Source organism: Microcebus murinus, chromosome 5 (genome assembly GCF_040939455.1).
Source record: "Microcebus murinus isolate Inina chromosome 5, M.murinus_Inina_mat1.0, whole genome shotgun sequence".
NCBI classification, from domain to species: domain Eukaryota; kingdom Metazoa; phylum Chordata; class Mammalia; order Primates; family Cheirogaleidae; genus Microcebus; species Microcebus murinus.
Genome location: NC_134108.1, coordinates 81,734,079 through 81,757,418, shown reverse-complemented (window position 1 = coordinate 81,757,418; position 23,340 = coordinate 81,734,079). Strand labels below are relative to the sequence as shown.

Below are 23,340 nucleotides of genomic sequence, written 5' to 3'. Positions count from 1 at the left end.
TAAAAGATTGCTACTAGCAAGTAGAAGATAAATAGACTTTTGTTTTAGTAGACCACTAACATCAAAGAACACATGAAGAAAAAATTTTAAAACCTCAAGTCCACAGAAATTGACAAAAATTTAACTCACAAAAAAGTTTTTTTTAAAACAACTTACCAACAACTAGAAAAAACAAGTGAATAGAGAGCCATCAATTCTTAAAAGGCCCTGGACAAAAACTGTGGCAAAGAGCACAATAATTCCTATGATTTTTTTTTTTAATGTATCCAAACCAAGCAATTGATCTTTTAAAAGCTATATGTCATTAAATAATAACTCACATGAAAATTAAGTTGGACACATTAGGCTTTTAAATTGTTAAAATTCAAAAAAATGTATCCTTTCCAACTACCAGTGAAAACAGTTAACCTTTAAATCGAAACACTATGACAAAGAAAAACTTAGACAATATTGTGATAGAATAGTCATTACAAAGCCCTGTCTTTCTAGGAACTATCTAATTCATTGGTACAATATTCTTTTATAATCCTTTTAATTTCTACAAAGTTGGTAATACCATCTCTTTCATTCTTCATTTTGGTAACTTGTATTCTCTCTCTTCCCCTCCCCTTTCCCCATGCCCTCAGTCTAGCTAAAGATTTGCCAATTTTATTGACCTTTTTTTTTTTCCCAAAGAACCTACTTTGGTTTGATTTTTCTGTTGTTTTTCTGTTTTCTACTTCATTGACTTCTATTTTATTTTTCTTCTTGCTTAAAGTTCAGTTTGCTCTTCTTTTTATATCTTCTTAAGGCAGAAGTGTAGGCACTCGAGAATTCTTTTCTAACGGAGAAATTTAAAGCTGCCAATTATCCTCCAAATACCACTTGAGTTACATCCCATAAATTTTGATAAGTTGCATTTTTATTTTCATTCAGGTCAAAACGTCCTCCAATCTGCCTTGTGATTTCATCTTGACCCACAGTTATTTAGAAGTATGTTGTTTAACTGACAATCTTGGTGGGTTTCCAAGATTTTCTTCTGTTCGTTCCTAATTTAATTCTATCATCAATGGAAAATACTTTGATTTTTACTCCTTTTAAATTTACTGAGAATTGTTTTATGACCTATTAATATTATATAGTGAAAAATCTTTCATGTGTGCTTTAAGCAAGTTGCATTCTGCATACAATGGACAGAATTTTCTATATTTGTAATTGGTCAGTAGTGTTATTTAAGTCCTTTTTATGCTCACTGATTTTTTGTATAGTTGTTCTATCAATATACAGAGTTGATTACTCAAATCTCCAGCTAATATTGTTGAAGTATCTATTTCTCCTATCTATTCCGTTGGTTTTGGATTTGTATATTTTAAAGCTTTGTTATTACATACATACACAATTTATTCTTTTAATGTATTAACCCTTTAATCATTATAAAATGTCCCTCTTTGTCTCTAATATGTTTTTAAGTCTATTTTGTCTAATATCAATATAGTCTGTTCAGTTGTTATAGTTACTATTTGCATAACATCACTTTTTCTAATCTTTTCTTTTCATAGTGTTTGTGTTTCAGAATCTAAGGCATTTCTTTTATTTACAGCTCACTGATCTTGATTTTTTTTAATCCACTATGACAATCTTTGTCATTTGACTGGTATTTAGACCATTTATTTAATGTAACATAATTACTGATGTGGCTATATTTACATTTCCCATTTTGCACTTTATTATGTCTCCCATCATTTTTTGCTGTTGTTGTTCCAGGCTTCTCCTTTACTGCCTTATTTTGTATTAAATAATTATTTTCTTGTGTACCCTTTTTTTCATGACTTATTTGATAAGTATATTTTTGAGTCATTTTCCTAGTGGTTGTTATAGGGATTACACTACATACCTTCATTTATCACAATCCATTTCCAATAAATATTCAAATACAAGCAAAATATAAAAACAAAAACTTGCTCCAGTATAGTTCAAATCCCTCTTTTCTCCTTTATACTATTTTTACATATTATGTCTATACATTATAAACTCAGTATCAGTGTTATAATTACTGATTTTTACAATCTTATGTCTTTTATAACAGGAGAAAAATTATAGTGTCTTTATATTAAATATTAACTATTTATATGAACAACAATTTCTGGTGATTTTCATTCTTCCTGTGAATTTAATTTACTGTCTAGTATCATCTCCTATCATCCTGAAAGACTTCCTTTAGTATTTCTTGAAATACAGGTCTTCTAGCAATGAATTCTCTCAGTCCTTATCTTGGAAAGTTTATTTCATCTTCATTTTTGAAGGATAATTTCTAGTGGACATAGAACTCTTGGTTTGGTTTTTTTCTTTCAGTAGCTTAAATGTAATTCTAGTGCCTTCTGGTGTCCACTGTTTCACACTAGAAACTAGACATTAATTATACAGATGTTTCTCGTGTACCTTTTTTCTTTGTCAAAGACAAAGATTTTCTCTTTGAATACTTTGACAATGTTGTATGTAGGTCTGGATCTCTATTTTCCTACTTGGGCTACCCTGAGCTTCTTAGATGTATAGATTAGTTTTGGGCCATAATGTTTTCAAATATTTTTCTCTGCCCCTTTCTTTCTATGATTCCTATCACATATACGTAGGTAAACTTGATGTTGATCCACAGGTCTCTGAGGCTCTGTTGATTTCTCTTCAATCTTCTTTCCTCTCTAATCATCTTCAAATTAGATCATCTACCTTCAAGTTCTTCTGTCATGTCAAACCTGCTATTGAGACTCTCTAGTAAATTTTTCATTTCAGTTACTATACTCTTCAACCTCAGAATTTCCATTTGGTTGTTTTTTTAAAACATTTCTATCTCCTTATTGAAATTTTTCTATTTGTCACACTTTCCTTTAATTCATTGTTTACTTTAGTGGTTTGGACTCACTTGTAATAGCTTATTTGAAGTCTTTGTTAAATCTAACATCTAAAAATACTTTTTTTTTTTCTTTCGGCATATTAGGGGAGTACAGATATTAAGGTTTCAATAAATGCCCATTTCCCCCCTCCCCCCACAAGTCTGAGTCTCCAGCATGACCATCCCCCAGATGGTGCACATCTTACTCATTATATATGTATATAACCACCCCCTCCCCCCTGCCCAATACCCTATTACTGTAGTACCTATGTGACCACTTAGGTGCTGTTCAGTTAATACCAATTTGCTGGTGAGTATATGTGGTGCTTGTTTTTCCATTCTTGGGAAACTTCACTTAATAGTAGGGTTCCAGCTCTAACCAGGAAAATATAAGATGTGCTATATCACCATTGTTTCTTAGAGCTGAATAGTACTCCATGGTATATATATACCATATTTTATTAATCCATTCTTGGATTGATGGGCACTTGGGCTGTTTTCACAGCCTTGCAATTATGAATTGTGCTGCTATAAACATTCAAGTGAAGGTGTCTTTTTTGTAGAGTGTCATTGGATCTTTTGGGTAGATGCCCAGCAATGGGATTGCTGGATCAAATGGTAGATTCACTTGTATCGCTTTAAAGTATCTCCATATTGCTTTCCACAGAGGTTGAACTAGTTTGCAGTCCCACCAGCAGTGTAGGAGTGTTCCTCTCTCTCTGCATCCACGCCAGCATTTCTTGTTTGGAGACTTTTTGATAAAGGCCATTCTCACTGCGGTTAAGTGATATCTCATTGTGGTTTTGATTTGCATTTCCCTGATGATTAGAGATGTTGAGCATTTTTTCATATGTTTGTTGGCCATTATTCTGTCTTCTTTAGAAAAGTTTCTGTTCAAGTCCTTTGCCCACGTTTTAATAGGGTTATTTGATTTTTTTCTTCCTGATTTTCGTGAGTTCTAAGTATATTCTAGTTATCAGTCCCATATCGGATGCATAGGATGCAAAAATTTTCTCCCATTCTGTAGGTTGTCTGTTTACTTTCATGACTATTTCTTTGGCTGTGCAGAAGCTTTGTAGTTTGATCATGTCCCATTTATTTATTTTTGTTGCTGCTGTGATTGCCTTTGGGGACTTCTTCATAAACTCTTTGCCCAGGCCGATGTCTAGGAGAGTGTTTCCAACTTTTTCCTCTAGAGTTCTAATAGTTTCATACCTTAGGTTTAAGTCTGTTATCCAGCGTGAGTTGGTTTTTGTGAGAGGTGAAAGGTGTGGGTCCTGTTTTAGCCTTCTAAAGGTGGCTATCCAGTTTTCCCAGCACCATTTATTGAAAAGGGATTCTTTACCCCAGCGTATGTTTTTGTCTGCTTTGTCAAAGATTAGATGGCTATATGAGGATGGTTTTATATCAGGATTCTCACATCTGTTAAAAATACTATTTCTAATGTGTGTTTTCCATAACATGGTCACATTTTTCTATTTCTTTACACTTAATAATTGTACTGAAACTGATTTTAGATAGTATACCTTAGCAATCTGGATTGTGTATATTGCCTCTAAAGATTGTTGTCCCTATTTTGTTTCTCGTTCAGTTACTGATCAGGGTTAAGGGTTAACTCTGTGGAATTTGTTTTCCACAAAGTGTGCAGCTGCTGATATCTCTACTTGGTCATTTATTTATTTATTTAATTCTTGTTTTTATTTTTAAGCTCAGCTTCCCAGGGATTGCCCCTGTGTCTATACAGCTTAATATCATACAATGACCAGAAATAAATTCTGCCCAAATACCTTGAGCCAGTAAGGCTTCTAGCCCTTGCCAATGAATCTGTATGTTGGTAGGAGAGTATATGAAAAGTTCGGGCTATTTTCAAGTCGGCCCAGGCTTTTACTTTCTGCTGAGCCCTTTCTGGTTTCCTATACACATGTACTCAGCCTGTAGGGCAACCAGTAGTATATGACCAGCTTGGGCCCTCTCCAGTCTCCAATATACACGTGCATAGTTTCAGCCAGGAATATGCTTGTCCCAATCCCAATCCCAATCCTGCGCAAGTAGCATCACTGGCCATCTCTACTCACCTGACTCCAGGATTATCAGTTGCACCATTAGTACCTCTATAAGTGAGCACCACCCAACTGTGTAAGTCCCACTCTACTAAAGCAGTACAGCTGCTGGTCCTCATGGCCCACACTGCCTGGTAGATGTCATGAAATAACCAGGCTAGAAGTTGGCGTGGGGAAAGGTAACAATGCCAGAATAAAACACTACAGAGTACCACTTTCCTTTAACAGTTTTTAAACACAAACACACCTCTCCTACTGCTGTATGCCTTTGGTTAATCGCCAAAGCACTGAAGTTGTTTCTTTGTTCAGTTTTGTCCAACTATATAATTGTTTTTTGGGGAGAGAATCTGCCAACCTTCTTAATTGGCCATAGCTGAAATCCCACCCCAACTCACTCAATCTTAACAATATGGAAATACACATTATCCTCTCTTATTAACAGAAGAATAAACTTAAGTGAGCTGCTCTAAGTTACACAGCAAATAAAAGACTCACTGAGCACCAACTATGTGCTAACAGTTCTGTGTGCTTGAAATATATAAAGGAGCAAAAGAGATACAGAAACCCCTGCCTAGTAGAGTATAAATTCTAGTAGGAGATACAAGTAATAAATACAATTAATTATACAGTGCATCTGAATGTGATTACAAACTATAAAAAAAGTAGACCAGGATAAAAGGGACCAGGGATTGAGGGAAGGCCTCATTCACACAGTGACACATGAGCAAAGACAAGAAGGTTACAGGAATTAAAGCAGCCAAGCAAATAACTGGAAGAAAAGCATTCCAGGCAAAGGGAACATAAAGCAAAGGCCCTAAGGTTGAAGTGAAACTGGAATGTTCAAGTAATATTAACAGCAACATTAATATAATCAGTGACAGGGAGATGTACTAGTTATCTACTGCTGTGTAACATATTACTTAAAACTTAGAGATTTAAAAGAACATTTATTATCAGATTCTGTGAGTTAGGAATATGAACACAGTTTAGCTAGGTCTTGAAGCTCAGAATTTCTCCTAAGGCTGTACTCAAGGTGTTGCCCAACATAGCAGTTATCTCAAGGCTTGTTAGGGAAGAACCTGCTTTCAAGTTCACTCACACAGTTGTTGGCAGAATTTAGTATCCCACTGTATGTTGGCCACTTTCAGTTCCTTACTTATGTAGGCCTCTCCATAAGTCAGTACACAACATGACAGCTTGCTTTATCAGAGCAGACAAGAAAAAACAGAGTAGAGCAAGACAAAGTCACTGTCTTTTAAAATCTAATCTCAGAAGTGACATCCCATCTTTGCCACATTCTCTTTGTTAGAAGCAAATTACTAGGTCCAGCACATAGTCAAGAGGAGGGGATTACATAAGGGCATGATTAGTAGGCGGTAGAGAGCATGTAGGCCATCTTATGAGTTTGCCTACCACAGGAGAGTAGCAGACGAGGTCGGAGAGGTTTGTGGGGTGAGGAAGAATTCCAGATCACATAAGGCCCTGTGTAGGCTGTAATAATGACTCTTTCTTTCACTACGAATTAAATGGGAAGCTATTTCAGCAATTTCAGCAGATGAGGAACAAAAATTTGTCATGTTTTTAGAGGATCACTCTGACTCCTGTACTATGAATAAAACAAGTGTAGAGAAGAGATGCGTTAGGAGCCTCCTGTAATAACTCAGAAAGAGAAAATGGTGGTTTAAACATGAAAGTAGCCAGAAGGTAGTGAGAAGTGATCAGATTCTGGATAAATGTGAAAATCAAGCACAAGAGAATTTTCTGCCATATTTGATACAAAATGTGAAAAAATAAAGATTCAAAAACAACTCCAGCCAGGTGCAGTGGTTCACGCCTGTAATCCTAGCACTCTGGGAGGCCAAGGTGGGTGGACTGTTTGAGCTCAGGAGTTCGAGACCAGCCTGAGCAAGAGCAAGACCACGTCTCTACTAAAAAAAAAAAAATAGAAAGAAATTAGCTGGACAACTGAAAATATATAGAAAAAATTAGTGGGGCATGGTGCCGCATGCCTGTAGTCCCAGCTACTGAGGAGGCTGAAGCAGTAGGATTGCTTGAGCTCAGGAGTCTGAGGTTGCTGTGAGCTAGGCTGATGCCACGGCACTCTTGCCTGGACAACAGAGTAAGACTCTGTCTCAAAATAAATAAATAAATAAAAAGCCTGAATAACTCTATCCTTCCAGTGTATAAGAAATTGAAGGTCAGTTCCTTCAGAAATGTTAAATTTGAGATGTCTTGATAGAAATTCATGAAAAATATGAAATTCCAGAGAGGTCTGTACAAAGATTTAAATGTGGGAGTTTGGCATATAGGTGACATTTAGAATCAAGCAACAATATAAAATCATCAAAGGATTAACTGAGATAGAAAATAGGTCCAAGGATTAATACCTGGTGCATATAAACATTAAAAAGGTTGTTAAGACGGGAAAAGAAAAGGCAAATGAAACTCAAAAGGCACAACCAAGGGTGTAAGAAGAAAAACGAGAAGCATATGTCTCTCTAAAATCTGGAGTGTGAATGAAAGTTTATGTTAATGTGATGAATCGGTAGTTTATTTAGAGATACAATGTGGAAGTTACACTAGCTATAAGTACAAGCCATCACTTGTTTTCTTAATATTTCCACTTGAAAACAAATTCTTAGGCTACTAAATTGCAAAGAGTCTTTATCTAATCTCTTGAGCAAACGTGACCAGAAACTACTTAGAAAATATCCCTGTAATTAAGAATACTTTCTTTTAAATAGCAGGAGGGAGTGGCAGGAGACAGGACACAACAGTATCTTATCAAAAAGTATTTTATAGACCTGAATCAAACAAGTCTCCAAAATTAGTTCCAGTCTATCTTATCTGAAAAAGCACTGAAATATATTAGTAGAGATGTTTTCAAAACAATAGCATCAAAAAAGATAGAAATTTGATGACATAACTAGGTCAATGCTTTCAATATTAACTTTCCCATATCACTGCACTAACAGAAAATTTATTTCTCTTGTTCTCCTATCTGATTTGAATAAACAACAGCAGATAACACCTAATTAGTACTAACCACACCTCTCTCAAACTCCTAATCCTATGAAGTAGGTACTATTTTATCACCATTTCACATGTGAAGAAATCAGAGAAGTCAAATGACTTCAAGGTCTCATATACTTTTCTCAAATTAGCATCCATAAGTAGAAGCAGCAGTCAGCCTAACTTCTGCAAACTTTCCAGGATAAAATACCCAAAATACTATTAATATAAAAGAAGATCTTCAAAAATGTGGTTTCCAGACCCTAGAATTTGCAGAGATCCTTTCAGCGTATCCACAATATCAAAATTATTTTCATAATGATACCAAGATTTTATTTGCCTTTCCACTACATTTATATTTAAATTGATGGTGCAAAAACAACATTGAACAAAACTGCTGGCCCTTTAGAAGGAATCGAGATAGAGGACCCAAACTGTATTAGTAGTCATTGTATTCTTCAGGGGCAAGGGGAATTTGAGACTTTTGTTCACCAAGTTCCTTTCAAAGCAGTAAAAATTCTACTAAATGTCTACATTTGAGTATACATCCTTTTAATATTCTGTGTGAAGGAAGTAAGAGATACAAGTGTGAGATACAAATAAACCATACTGTACTTGTATCTCACAATGTCTCAATAGCATTTGCACTAATTTGGGCTATTTCGGTTGTAAGCTACACTAGCCATTTTTACTTGAAAGAACTGACAGATGAACAATGGTTATCTAGACTTCAGCATTAGGCAGACTTTTTAAAAACTGAACAGTGAGACTGTCACTTCAAAGGAAAATAAGCGACAGAATTTTTTACCAATGAAAAAATCCAAGCTTTCATGAGAAAATTAGAATTCTGGAAAGTGTAAATCCACCACCTTGAGTTGTACAGCTTCTCAATATATATAAAGACTTTTCTGATAAGAATAATGGTAATATTAATGAATGTGGTTTTTCAGTGTATAATGATATGTGTCAACATTTGGAAGACCTGTATTATTCAGTGAACCAATATTTTCCAAGTGAATAAATCATAATGTCAAAAATTGTTCATGGATAAAAGATCCATTTAAATACAAATGGACCAGTGGATTTTAACATTATGGAATACAAAAAGACAGTGAGGGTATAAAATTGAATCAGTGATTTGAAAGTATTTAATAGCTGACAATCTTAAACATCTTCAATGAATAAAACAACTAAAACTACTTTGAGAGCTTTAAGAATTTAAAACTTTTCAACCAGTTTCTCTCCCATAGAAAACCAACTAGCATCTAAACTAGCACCTAAAAAAAAAAAATTGACAAGTATAGGAAAAACCCTGTATCAGTAACTCTTTGAAAGAAAAGTATGTATATAAATCTACTAATTAAGCATCTAAAATCAGAATCAGCACCTTTAATTTTTCAGTAATAATTCCCAGGCTGCCTATCACACCAAAGTAAATCAGAATCCCTGGACATGATTTAGCATTCTGTATTACTTAAAAGGTCCCCAGATGATTTCTGAAGATGCTCTGGCGGTTCAATGATTAATTTCCAAAGGTAACATCCCAAGAACCATTTATTAAAAGGCAGCTCACTTAATGGTAAGAAGCTCCAGCTTAGGAAATAAGATCTACTTTGGGCTATGCCACTCACTATCAAAGTGATTTTTAACATCTGTCAACATCAATTTCCTTATCTGTAAAAGGTAGGAAAAAAAGGAGGAAGGGGGGAAATATTCATGAAAATTAAATAAAATGTTGAATGTGAAAGTCTTACACAATGCCTGGAAAAGTTAAGACAATGAAAATGTGTTGACACATTAGAAGAGATTGGATGAACTTAGAATCTGACAGAAGGGATAGATAAAAACAGCATTTTGGATTATTGGGAGTCTGGGTTGTCCCCAAGATCCAGAAGACATCTAATAGGCAGTTTCACAAGAAATGGCTGGGCTTGAGGATAGTAACTATTGCAGAAGCTGCACAATCATTTCAGGCTCTAGCTGAGGGTCACTCATGACTCCAAAGCTAAAGGCCTATTAGCCATAGCTGAGATAGACATGACTAACATGATGACAACAATGATTAGTATTATCCAATTAAATTTTGTTTTGATTTCATGGTTATCAAGAAATGTTCTATTCATAACTTGGCTTTCCAAACAAATTTCTTCCCTGGATCAGTGTTCAACTATCCTACTCCAAGGCAGTTATAGTTCTCACTACAACCTAAATTCTATAGAGATTCCAGCCATAATTCCCTAAAGGCATCCAATGTTTGTAATGATTAACTTATTTCCCATGCATTTAAGATGATACTAAGGACACACTATCTTTAGGAGGACTGAGAAAAATACTCACTGAAAACCTTTGCTATAGGCTTAATTCTCTCAAGTGAACCAAGTGAAAAAAACTACATAAATTAACAATACAGTTTATAAGTCTATTAAGACTTTAGTTATAATACAATGGATTAGTCCAGTGGTCTCTGGGTTCATAAAAATCTAAAATCTACCCCAAAGAAATAGAATTTCATGGGACCTATAGACTTTACATCAGGGCAACAGGCAAAGATTAGAGCCAAAGCAGCTAAATTAAAATCCAATAAAACTCTTAAAAAAATTATACCATCAATAGAAACTTCTGTAGATTTCTTTCAGTTTCCAATTTAATGTCCTACTGAAATTTTATTCAACATCATAATTTATTGTTGAAAAAAGGCATTCCTTTACTAAATCAGCAATTATACATTTTTATAAAAGCATGAGTTTCATGTTTATTCATAGAAAATTTTGAAAACATTTAGATGTTTCATAAAACTTTTATAATCTAACATTAGGGAAGAAAAGGAAGGAGAAAAGAAGGAAGAAGGGACCAACCGACATTATCCCTGGTTAAGTAGAGTACAATGAAGTTGATGATACAAATTTCCCTAGAGTGTATTCTACTACTGTCAATACTTAGAAAAAAAATTTTAGAAACAAGAGACTTTAATTCCAGAGTACCAGTGTGGGAAATTGATAATGGTAACAAAAGGAAAGAGGTGAGGTTTAAAGTAACTGAATTGAACCACCACAAAGAAGTGTTACAAGTGAACCTAAATGAAACAAAATAGGTTAAAGAAGTTTCAGGATTTTGATAATGAATGCTTACTTACTTACTCCTGGTGTAGAAAACAGTAATCTCATCTATAATATCAAAATTAAAAGTTTATACGCAGTTTTATTCTGTATTTTGGTTAGCAGCCCAAATAGCAAATGAAACTGAAGGATACTTACTATAGTAACCATATAATACAGTGTCCTCAATCTGTCTGCTGACATTAGCATTAGCCCAGTCCTAGGATGAAAAGGAAACAATATAAATATTAATGAAACACTCATTTGCCCAACGATTATAGTTAAGCTTTAATATGACTGAATAGCATTTCTAAAATCTATCAATTCAAATAAGGTATGGTCTATGTCTTTAAGGAGTAGAAGACAGATAATAGACAGATTTCAATACATAAATGCTAAAATAAGACAACAATATGGTTCTGGGGAAACACAACAAAAACACCTAACTCGGACTGAAGATCAGGATGGCTTCCCAAAAATGACTATACTGAGACCTGAAAGGAGAAAGGATATTCTCAGGGAAATGGAGGGAGGGAGGGAAGGTGAGAAGGAGTAAAGGAGGGAGTAAAGAACATATAGTGAATGTTTGAAAGAACTGCAAGAAGTTAAATTTAGATTCACTAGAACTTATGGAAAGGTAAGAGAAAGCAGGTGGAGGGAGGAGAAGCAGGGCATATGTTTGAGAGACTTATGAGTCATGCTAAGTATTTTGGACTGTGTCCGAAGAGCAATGGAAAATAGTGATGAATTTTATGCAGAGTGACAAAGCTGATCCGTAATTTAGAAAGAACACATTTGAGCATATAGTACAGTCTCAAACTCCTGGCCTCAAGCAATCAAGTGCTAGGATTAAAGGCCTGAGCCACTGCACCCAGCCAAAAATATTTTTAAAATATAGAAAGAAAGAATAAAGAAACTGAAAACAATCAGAATGCCCAGGGAAATGGTAAAATATATTATTGTACATTCATAAAATAGAAAAACATGTAGGCATTAAAACAATGAGACCTATACTCATTAGTATAGTCAGTACTTCATGGATATCCTAATGAAAGAAATATCCATACATAGAAAAATGGAAATAAAGTATAAATACTCCTTACCAAACGGAATGGGAAAACACTAGAGAAAATTCCAGGCAATGATGGAAAATGTGTTCATCAATTATTTAAGTACACAAGTGAATATGTACATAATCAAAGCTTTAGCTCCTAAGAACTAAGCTTCTTTAGAGATTGTTTCTGAATCAAAACAGAAGTTTAAAAGGATTTTTGATGAGAATGATCAAATTAAGAACAGTGTATCAATGGCCCAGAGAATATTACATCTATGCCTTTTCACTTATTACACACTATGTAAATTCCCACCAATTTCCAAAACAACCCCAGAAGGTAGTAATATCCACATTGAGAATCACTTAAAAGTTAAACTTTAAAATTGGACAAAAGCCCAATCTCAGAAAAAAAATTAAAAGTAGAAAGTCTGAAGGTAATTTAAAGAAAAAGAATCATTGAAATTTAGTATCCCTTTTAACATGGATTTGGAGGTTGGGAAAGAAATTTAGCATATTTGACTCTATAATGATCTTCTGTCTAGCCAATTCTGTGGCAATAAGAGTATTACTGTTACTATTTTAAACCTACAAATATGTGTAAAATATACAACATCACTCAAGTACTATTAGTGTATTTGGCTTTTACATACTCTTTTGCCTCCAAGGTATTTGATGTACTATCAAGAGAGCTTAGTTTATGGAACCTTCCTTCTTCCACATTTTGAGAACTGCTATGCCCTTGATATGTTTTATAAACTACTGTCTCCCGAAGTAGAAACTTTGAGAGGAACTTCAGAGTTATTTAAGACCCAAAGAAATGTGAGACATCAAGAACTAATATTAAATAGAGAATACTAATGAAGAATGTTTCAGAAGAAAGGAAAAGGATATTAATTCCATAGAAATAAGTATATAGTTGTTCACATATATAAATTCCCTTTCCCATTCTTCAAGTTGACTTTTTGAAACCCTCTGTACAACCCAAATCTTCAATATGACTCTCCTCACTTTTACCTAATAACCTCACCTTAGACCAGTGGTTCTCACTCACGAGCTATTTTGATCCCCATGGGGCATTTGGTAATGTCTGGAGACACTGGAGGAAAGGGTCAGTGTGCTACAGTAATCTAATAGGTAAACACCAAGAATACTGCTAAACATCTACGATGCACAGGACAGCACACCACAACAAAGAATTATCCAGCACAAAATGTCAATAGTTAAGAAACACTGACTTAGAGGTCTCTTAAATAATTTGAGTCCAAAAGACAGGAGTTCAATCAACTTACTATCAAATCGAAAACTTATCTCCATTTGTATCCAAATTCTAGGCCATCCTTTCTCCAAATTGTCCATATTCCTATTTATGGCCAACTCTTCTGCTTTGAAAACTCCAACCCCTCTAAGAGTTTTCTCAAGGACATTGCACCTGCAATGACACCCTTTCTCCTCTCTCAAAAATTTCTGCCACTCTACTAAACCCTACAATATACAAACTCTGGTAACTTCCATTAAACACAAAGAAATACACACACAACCACCACAAATAAAAATATCTCTGACAGCCCCTCTTCCTACTCACCTAGAACACAAAACTTCCTGAAAAGTTGTCAGCAATCCCTATCACTACTTCCTGACCTCCCTGTCGTCCACATTTAACCCACTCCAACCTGACCACCCTACTGTTCCACCAAAATTACTCTTCATGGTCAACACTGACCAAAATCAACACATACTTCTCTACCACTCTCATTTCACCTCTTAGTATCACTGGGAAAAGCTATCATTCTCTCTTCCTGAAACAAATTCTCTGATCTCCAGGAAGCCTCCCTCTTCTGCTTTCTTTCTTACCTCTCAGGTTGCAGACTCTCCCCTTGGGCTGGACTCTACATAAAGGAACATTCCAATCCTAGGTCCAATGCAAGTTTTCTGACTAGTAGGTCAGAAAACCAGCTGACTCCCCCCAGCTACTAGTCACTCTATAGCTCTAAATATCATCTGTATGTTGGTTCCCAAATACTTCTCTCCAGCTGTAAACTATCCCCAGAGCTTCAACTCCCTACTTGACACCTCCACTTAAATATGCAGTATAATGGGCAGTTTGAAGGTAACCTGGCCAAAATGCAACTCTTTTCTCTATACTCCCTTACTTGCCCACACACATGCATATGCCCTATTATTCCTTCAGGTTTCCCTTTTTCTAAGGTATACAAAACCCGAAGCAGTGGCACTCCAATTTTCTTTTTCCTTCACCTGTACCCCTCATATCTAATCCATCAGCAAATTCAAGCAGTTCTACCTCCAAAATATATACCAATCTTAATAATTTTTCTCCATGGGTACTACTCTAGTCCAAGTCACCTTTATCTTTCACCTTCATTAACTTCCCATTACAGTTAGGAAAAAATCTAAACTCATTAACATGACTTAAAAGTTATGAACAATCTGGCCCCACCTTCCTCTGGATCTCAGCATGTACCAAAGCAAAATCTTCACCACCACACTTCAGCCAAATAAACCTAATCCGTCCCTACCTAAGGGCCTCTGTATTTGCCTTTTCTTCTCTCTAAAGGCTCTCTTCCTCTGGCTCTTTACTTTAATAGACTGGCTCCTCATTCAGGTCTCATCTCAAGTAATCTCAGCTATCTGGCTTTTCTATTCCCCTACTTGAATTACCCACAACCTAATCAGACTCTCATACTAATATGAATCTGTTATATTTCTTTAATCATCAGGGGAGGAGAGAGTAAGATATGAACATCAAAATATTATGTTTTAGAATCATATCCTAACTACTAATTTTTAAAAATTTGTATATGTTATATACAATAAAGAATATTTGCTCACATAGTGTTAATTTCTAATTTTTTTTTGATTGGTACACTTTGTATCACCATCCAAAAGTATTGGCCTACTATACCAGATTGTTTAATAGAGCACTTGTAGCTGTGCTTTAAGATTCTTTTTTTTAATCTAAAAAAGTTAATTAACAATATTTGGCCAGGCGAGGTGGCTCACGCCTGTAATCCTAGCACTCTGGGAGGCCGAGGCAGGCGGATTACTCGAGGTCAAGAGTTCGAAACCAGCCTGAGCAAGAGTGAGACCCCATCTCTACTATAAATAGAAAGAAATTAATTGGCCAACTAATATATATAGAAAACAAATCAGCCAAGCATGGTGGTGTATGCCTGTAGTCTCAGCTACTCAGGAGGCTGAGGCAGTAGAATAGCTTGAGCCCAGGAGTTTGAGGTTGCTGTGAGCTAGGCTGAAACCACGGCACTCACTCTAGGCTGGGCAACAAAGCGAGACTCTATCTCAAAAAAAAAAAAAGTTAATTATTAAGATGGAAAACAAAGGTAGAAACAAATTAGCAAGAATTATCAATAATGCCATATGTTTAAAGGAAGTTCAACAGAAATAACTTGGGCATTAAAACATACCCCTGCCGTAAGAAGGCAGAGAAAGCTAGAATAGTAACTAAGACAAAAATAGAGATAGTAGTATAGACTGCCTGCTCACAGAAAAGCCTGGGCACCTTTAGTTCTTAAGCAAAATGTTAGCAATCATTGACGTGTTGAGTTTCCAAATAATTATACCTTGTAAGAAAGTCCATAATTAACTTAGAGGGAGATCTCAAAATATTTGAGGTAGAAATGGATAAAGTTAGAGAATGCATACACATTAGGAATAAGAAATGCACACTATAAACACTAAAAATACAATATCATGGAAAACAATGTCAACTTGTACATTTATCCTAATAAGGCTGAAATAGATTAAAGCCATGTGGTGTACTTTTTACTCTTAATGTGACTAAAATTACATGAAGAGCTTACACTGGGCCATGAAGTCTGAAGAACTAATTCTTAAATACTTGCCCTTGTCTTTCACTAGGAACCTGAAGAGAATTCAGCAATAACTTTCTAGAGAAAATACTGTTCAGAATTTATTAGGAAAAAGTTCTTAAAAATCTTTTCACTTCTGCTTTTGAGACATAGCAAATAGGCCAGCTTCAAATTAAAACTCCTGTGAATGAGACTAATTCCCCCCATAAAACAAAAGAGTTGTGAGAGGAGAGACAGATACAAAGAATATTTCAAGGTATCAAAAAAAAGTATCAAAGTACCCGGAAAAAAACGGATACATTATCTAATTTCTGAGATGTCTAAAAACAAACAGAACTAGAAACAACTTAGTAATGAAAAGTAGAAGAAAGGGAGAACTAACAATTGCTGAATAAATACCCTAAAAATTAAAACACTTTTTAAAAGGTGCCTCATTTTGATTTAACAAATATAAATAAGTACATTAACTACAGCTACGTATTTTCTTCTACTAGGGGACATTTAATAAAAGACCCTAAGTTTTTATAGGTAATATTTTTGCTTCTGGTGAATGGATTCCTAAAATCTTGCTAACAGGTATAATGCAATCTCATAGATTAAAAAACAACAACAACAAAATAAAAAAAAAAAAAAACTAGTACCCAGAAAGTGACTAATTTACACATGTACCCAAAACAACTACTTAATCTAAGACAAAGGTCATAATTTTATGAAAATACTCTAGAAAATTCAAAATAAAAACATTTCCCCACCAAAATCTAAAGAAATCAAATATTCTAAAATCTAAAACTAAAAAAATTTCCTATTCAAACAATAATTATACAAGAGATATTATAGTGCTTCTATCAAAATACTCACATATATATATACATACATATATACTTGCCTATTTGAATAGCTTTTAGAAAGGAAAGTATCCTAAAAATTTATCATTATATACGGTACAATTGGAATTATACTACACTGCTGTAAAATAAAAATAATATCTAGACATTCTTAAAATGTAAAAATCCTTTATCCGAGAAACACAGCTATATATATATATATATATATATATATATATATATACAGAGACAAAAGAAATTAAATAAACATTTTTTATAAAATTCTAAAATGACATTTCTCAGAGAAAATGACTTCATAATGTTAAGATTAACCACTTAATTATCTATGTCCAAAATTATTAAAGGTGTATTACTTCTGGCCCAATAATAAAAAGCAGAGAAAACCCAATTATACCACAAAAAATAGTTACTTTCTCCTAAAATGTTCAGCCCAAAATACAAAATGTGAATTAAGCATAAAAAAAAAAAAAACTAGACACTGGTATGCATCCTATTTACTGAGCTACTTGAGATTATCTTATATTTACTAACAGGCCATCTTCCCAAGAAATCTCAGAACTAAGAGCTCTGGAGCCAGACTGCAGAGCTTCAAATCCCCACAACAGCATTTACAAGCTGTGTTACTTCACGTCTCTGTACCTTGTTTCTCACCCATTAAAAACACAGACAATACTATCTGCCTCATAGGGTCGGTTGAAAGATCAAAGGAAGTTAATATATCTAAAACACTTAAAAAACTGGATCTGACACACAGTAAATATATAATAGATGTTAGTTACTATTTTTATAATTAGGACAGGGTTTGGCACAATCAATACTTGTTAAATGAATGGCTGAACTATAGAAAAAAATGTGTAGTTTTCACAGCAATCAGAATATATCTAAACCTGATGACAAAAATATTTTCAAATGATTTATGCCAGTTGGCCCAATTTCAAATGATTTATGTCCATTTGGCCCATTCAGAAAGTTATTTTGTAACCATGTATTATTGAGATAATTGAAATACTATTCCATTCAAATATTTAAGTACTATGTGCTAGATACTGGGGATACAATAACAAAGACACAGTTTCTGCCTCATAGAAGCATAAGCTAATAAGAAACTTAAAAGTAATTTGCATAATTGAATGAGCAGTCAGAAACCTTTCAGTCCACACAGTTCATTTTTAAAATGAGGAACCTGACGTCCAGAAAATTAAGTGATTTGGCCAATGATAGCTAGCTAGTCAGGAGTCAAGACAAGAACTCAGGTCTTATAATTCCCAGTCTAGTAATCTTTCCACTATACCATACTGACTTAAGTTACTCAATATGAAACATATTAAAATTTCGATCTGCCACTAACAAAAGCCCTTCTAAATTATTTATTGCATTAATGCAAATCAAATCAAATAAGCTTCAAGGGAGTTATGAGAATACTTAAAATGTTTTCCATCTAACAAAAGGCATTCTTCATATTTGCAAGATTGTTGAGTTTAACAGTTGTCAGTTATAAGTCTGTTTCTAGTCTATCATGTTAATTGTCACATTCTCACAGCCTCTATGCTGCATTTCCATTCTCATTTATTCCCAGGTACAAAAATAAAACACAATATATACTGGACTGCTAAACTTAAAAATTAAGTGCCAGAAATTTGAAAAGAAAAAAAAATACATAGTATAAAATTTACCTTAAATGTACCGTTTTGATTTTTCATATAAGAAACCAAAAATATATCCACTGGCAGAAGTGCTGATGTGATAAGTGCAATTGCTAGAGAAAAAATTGCTGTTATGGTGGAGACAACTTCACTTTCCCGCTGACTTTGGTATTTACGAACATATATCCAGCAGAATGCCAAAATAGCCTGAAACAAAACAAAAAGAAATTGTTGTTACCACCCTATATATTCTCTTACACTGAGGTCAAATAAAGGTTCTTTTAGATGTGTAAGGAAAGTCCACTATACCTTATAAACTTGTTCCAGACTTAGAATTTTCAAAGCCTATTTCATGAACGCTGTACAACTTCACTTTGGTACAAACACACACGTATTAACAACAGAGCTAAGTTACACATTAATATTTTTCCTCACCAAATACGGTACAACCATTAATGATTTCACACAACATCATCACCATAACTAGCTTTGAATACTTTTTCCCTGGGGAACTCTCCAACCTAAAGGAGATATAACTAGAAGTTGTCTCATCCTAGGCTTATTACTGAGGTATCACAGAATATAACTTGGACAAAAATTAATTTCTACCCCGTTATGACAGTTCAAGACTACCACTAAGCTAAAGATTAACTGCCAGTAATCACCATGCAATTAACATATGTTACTATCATTCAAATTTTAAAAGGCATTAAAATAAAGAAAAGTCAACACTGAAAATGAATACATGTAAATAAAAAGAGCTTTCCAGTGGAAAAGGAGTTAAGCCAGAGACCACACTTCTTGGTCTCAGACACCCTTTACAGTTTTAAAACTGAGATTCTCTAATAACTTTTTGTTTATGTCATCAATAGCTACTATATTATAAAATAAACCAAGTGTCCTCATCTATAAAATGGGAATAAGAACACTTCTTTCATAGCAGGTCATAAGGATTAAATGCAATGTAAAGAGTTTAACATAGTGCCTGGCCATAGTAACTGCTTAACAAATAGTAGTGATTATTTTTAAATGACGTATGAAATAACATCTTAGAGCATTTTATAAAAGAAAATAAATACAACTAACAATTATAAGGAAAGAGAGTCCTCCAACCTCTTCAAAGAGAGTCTGATTTAATTGGCCTGGACACTGGGATTTTTAAAACTCCCCAGGTGGTTTTAATGAGTGGCCAAAATTGATAACCATTAGTGCAGATGAAGGAATGAGAATAGATGTATGTTTATTAAACTTAATGAGCATAGATACTGCCTGGGATCTTGTTAAACTGCAGATTCTGATTCAGTGAGGCTGGAGCTGTAAATTTTGTATTTCTAACAAGTTCCCAAGTGATGCTCACTTTAAGGAGTTTTTGCAATAAACTTGCTTTACCAAATGGAAACTGGCTCTTACATTAATAGGAAATACAATTTAAAGGTAGTATAACCTTGGAGCTAGTTTAGATTTGATATCGTAAACATATTAATAGATAGATTATAGGCATGAGGAACCAAATCTAACCATTCCTTATGCAAGGAAGAAACTGAAGTCCATTCTGTGTGTCTGACATCACAAAAGTAGGCAACATTCACGTCCTGATTCTTTAGCAGTTGGTTGCCAGCAGTTCTCAAAGTGTAAACTCCCCAGACCCCTGGTAGTCCCAGAACCCTTAATGGCAATTCAAAAGTTGAAAACTATTCTCATAATACTATGATGTCATCTTCCTTTTTTCACTGTGCTGACATTTGCACTCAAGCTATGGTGGGTAAAACTACTGGTGTATTTGCATGAATCAAGACAATGGCACCAAACTGCTCCAGTAGTCATTTCATTTTTCACCACCACACACTCAAAGAAAGATCAACTTAAGACTGTGCTTGATGAAGCAGTAAAAAAATTATTAAACTTCAACCCTTGAGTTTTTTTAATACTTTGTGGGGTAAAATATGAAGCCTGCATAAAGTCTTTCTGCTACATACCTAAGGCATAATGGCTGTCTCCAGGATAAGCACCTTGAAAAAGCACCAACCCAGCCACTCTTTCTAAGGGACACCACTATTACTTGAAAGAACTGACAAACTGAGACATGAGTATTTGTCAGATTTTGTCAGATGAACAAAGGGAACATATAACTTCAAGAAAAACTGACAGTATTTGTTACCAATGATAAAATTCAAGTTTTCAAATGAAAATCAGAATTTTGAAAAGCTTGTATCCACAACTATGAGCCTGACAACTTCTCAGTACTTAAGAGTTTTTGGAGATGATTTCTGACAAACTCAACGATGATTTAATTAATGTGATATTTTGATATTGTGTAATAAAATATATCCATATTTGAGAGATGTGCGTAACTCAGTGAATCAATATTTTCTAAATGACCAATGCATGGTAAAACCATGTTATAAAATCAAGCATGGGTAAAAGATCCAAAGTGCAAAATGGACTAATAGATTTTAATGTTACAGAGAACAAAAAATTCATTGATAGGGTTTCAGATCCCTTTAGTAACTAACCTTCAAGAAGCTTCCACAATTATCTGAAAAAAGTACTCTTCTGTTTCCAATTATATGTCATTGACTGGATTTTCTTCATATACTTAAACCGAAATAACATCCCAAAAGACTGAGTGTAGAAGTAAATATGAAAATCCAGCTCTCTTCTAATAAACCAGGAATTAAGGAGATTTGCAGAAATTTAAACAATGGTCCTCATAACTAATGTTTTTTCCACTCCAACATCCAAGTTTCAAACTCCTAATCCCCTTTTCACTTTACTTGTTTCTGCTGTAATATCACCAACTTACAAGGTTTCCCTTCCTCATCTATCTAAAGTCTACTGCAATTCTCACTTTCTTTGAATATTGGTCTCTATTCTCTGAAGTCCTACTTCATTTATAAAATCATACTGTGGCTTTCAATACTTACAATACATGTTTCAAGAATTTTAGTTTTCCCACCTATCTTCAGACCCTCTTTAGAGGCCAGGTTTTGTGTCCTTTGCATCCTACTACAATTCGCAGCACAACCCTTACACTTTAGATTCTTATTAATAACTGCCAAGAGAGCCCCACTAGACTTTGGTACTGATTACATGTTTGCTTGTTTTCCTCTAAATAAACTGAATCTGACAAACTGGAAAAGCCAAGGAACTCTCCAAGTATGGACTGGAGAGGTCTGGAGACCACAGTCAATCTTTGGGGTTTCCATTTCAGCCATGAAAGTAGTAAACCATGTTCCAATGTACAACCAGTGTGTTTTTATCTTTGAGAGTGAAGGCAGTAAGAGAAGTAGGAAGAGAAGCCTTTTCTTAACTTTTCACAAAATCTTTTATTATTATTTTGTAGAGTCTCTGCTGCAAAAATGTACTAGAACACACTACATAAGACACCCTCGTGGACTTTGATAATTAAAGTAAAATCAAACAAGCCTGATTTCCATACTGAAGGTTTGTGTTTGTTATGCTAAAGATCAAAATACTTTGGAATAGGAGGTAACAACAGAATGGGATAAAGATAACGAGGCAAGAGAAGATTCTGAGAATGCGGAGGGGTGTAATGAGAAACAAACTGAACTCTCAAATAAACCAAAGAGTTTTAATATGGGGTAAGGAAGTAATAACCAGGCCACTTTGGACCATTTACAATGTACGTTTTTCTCATTGAGTAAGCAGAAGTAAGATGGTTGGAAAAGAAAACACCTGAGGTCAACCAGGTAGTAGTAATACCTTGATACTGGCAATGAAAAGGGATACAGCCCTGCCCTACACAGGTCTCTACACCTATCAAAAGATTGGAAAGGAAGGTGACACTTAGAACGAGCAACTCACGTCACCAAGGCAGAATCGCACAATGGGCGCAGAAGGCTGAAGGCTCACTAACCCCAAAGGGTAGGGAACATGGGAAAAGACATATCTCAGAGAAGGAGACAAGTCAAACGACGCCAGCGCCTACTGAACTTGCAAAGATTCGGCGCTGCTTCCCTACTCCGTGTGCTCCCGTCTTACGGGGGACCAAGGGCCACCATACCCTTCTCAACCCCGAGGGTCTCTTCCGCCCCCAAACCCCACCGGCCCCGGCGCCCAGGTCGGGGGATGAGGGCAAGAGTTTTGAAAAAGGAAACCAGCAACATTAGAAGTCAACAGTGAAAGGAAAGCAAAAGCGGCCGGAAATCAGTGCCCCCCACCTCCCAAGCGCCGCCCTCGCCTTCGCCCACTCCTGGGACGCAGAGGAGCCCCTGACAGCCCAAGGCGGGGCGGGAAGGGTCTCCCGGACCCGGAGCGGCCAGGAACAGGACCGGCCCCTCCCTCCTCCCACCAGCCCAAACATTGGGAAAACTCCAAGCGCCTCCCCTACCAGTAGTAAGAGGCCGAATATGCACCAGCCGATCACCAGATCCGCCGAAGCCGCGCCTGCAGCCTCCACCGCCATCTTCGCTTCCGGTCCCTACGGACCCGGGGGAGGGGAGGGGGAAAGGGGAGAGAGTGCGAGGGAAGCGGCACCCGCACACCCTAAAGGTTAAAAGGGTGGAGGGGGCGGAGCAAGTGGTTGCCAAGGAGACTCGACCTACGAGCGACGAGCCGGGCGGGGCGGGGCGACGGGGACGTCTCAGCGGCGGGGTGCGTCCGGGACGTCATGACGTCACGACGCTGCCGCATCGCGCGCTCGCTGAGATGCGAGGGCTGCACAGTACGGTGTTGTCTCACAGCATGGCAACCTTTTATTTAATAGTTGACTCAGCCTAAGCTGATTGGCTGGAGAAGCTTGCCAACTCCATAAAGGATGGTCCAGGTGGCCTTGAAGATCCAAGCCAAATTTAACAGTTTCCACATATTCCCCCAAACGAAGTATGTCCATGGGTGTCCAAGGCAGAATGGGCAGTGTGATTATAAGAACTCCTCCTCAGGTTGCAGGAATGGTTGACT

General features: G+C 35.7%; 1 protein-coding gene across 1 annotated transcript in view; it reads right to left on the bottom strand.

Moving 5' to 3' along the window:
* Positions 1-22,986, bottom strand: part of LMBRD1 (LMBR1 domain containing 1) — a 107,343-nt gene extending 84,357 nt beyond the window's left edge. The window contains exons 1-3 of the mRNA XM_012779846.2: positions 22,772-22,986; positions 18,451-18,627; positions 11,193-11,253 (exon numbers count right to left, since the gene is read on the bottom strand). Of these exons, the coding sequence (XP_012635300.1) occupies positions 11,193-11,253; positions 18,451-18,627; positions 22,772-22,846 (313 nt within the window). The 5' untranslated portion in view covers positions 22,847-22,986. The remainder of the gene's footprint in view (positions 1-11,192; positions 11,254-18,450; positions 18,628-22,771) is intronic.
* Between the last annotated feature and the right edge of the window lie 354 nt (positions 22,987-23,340).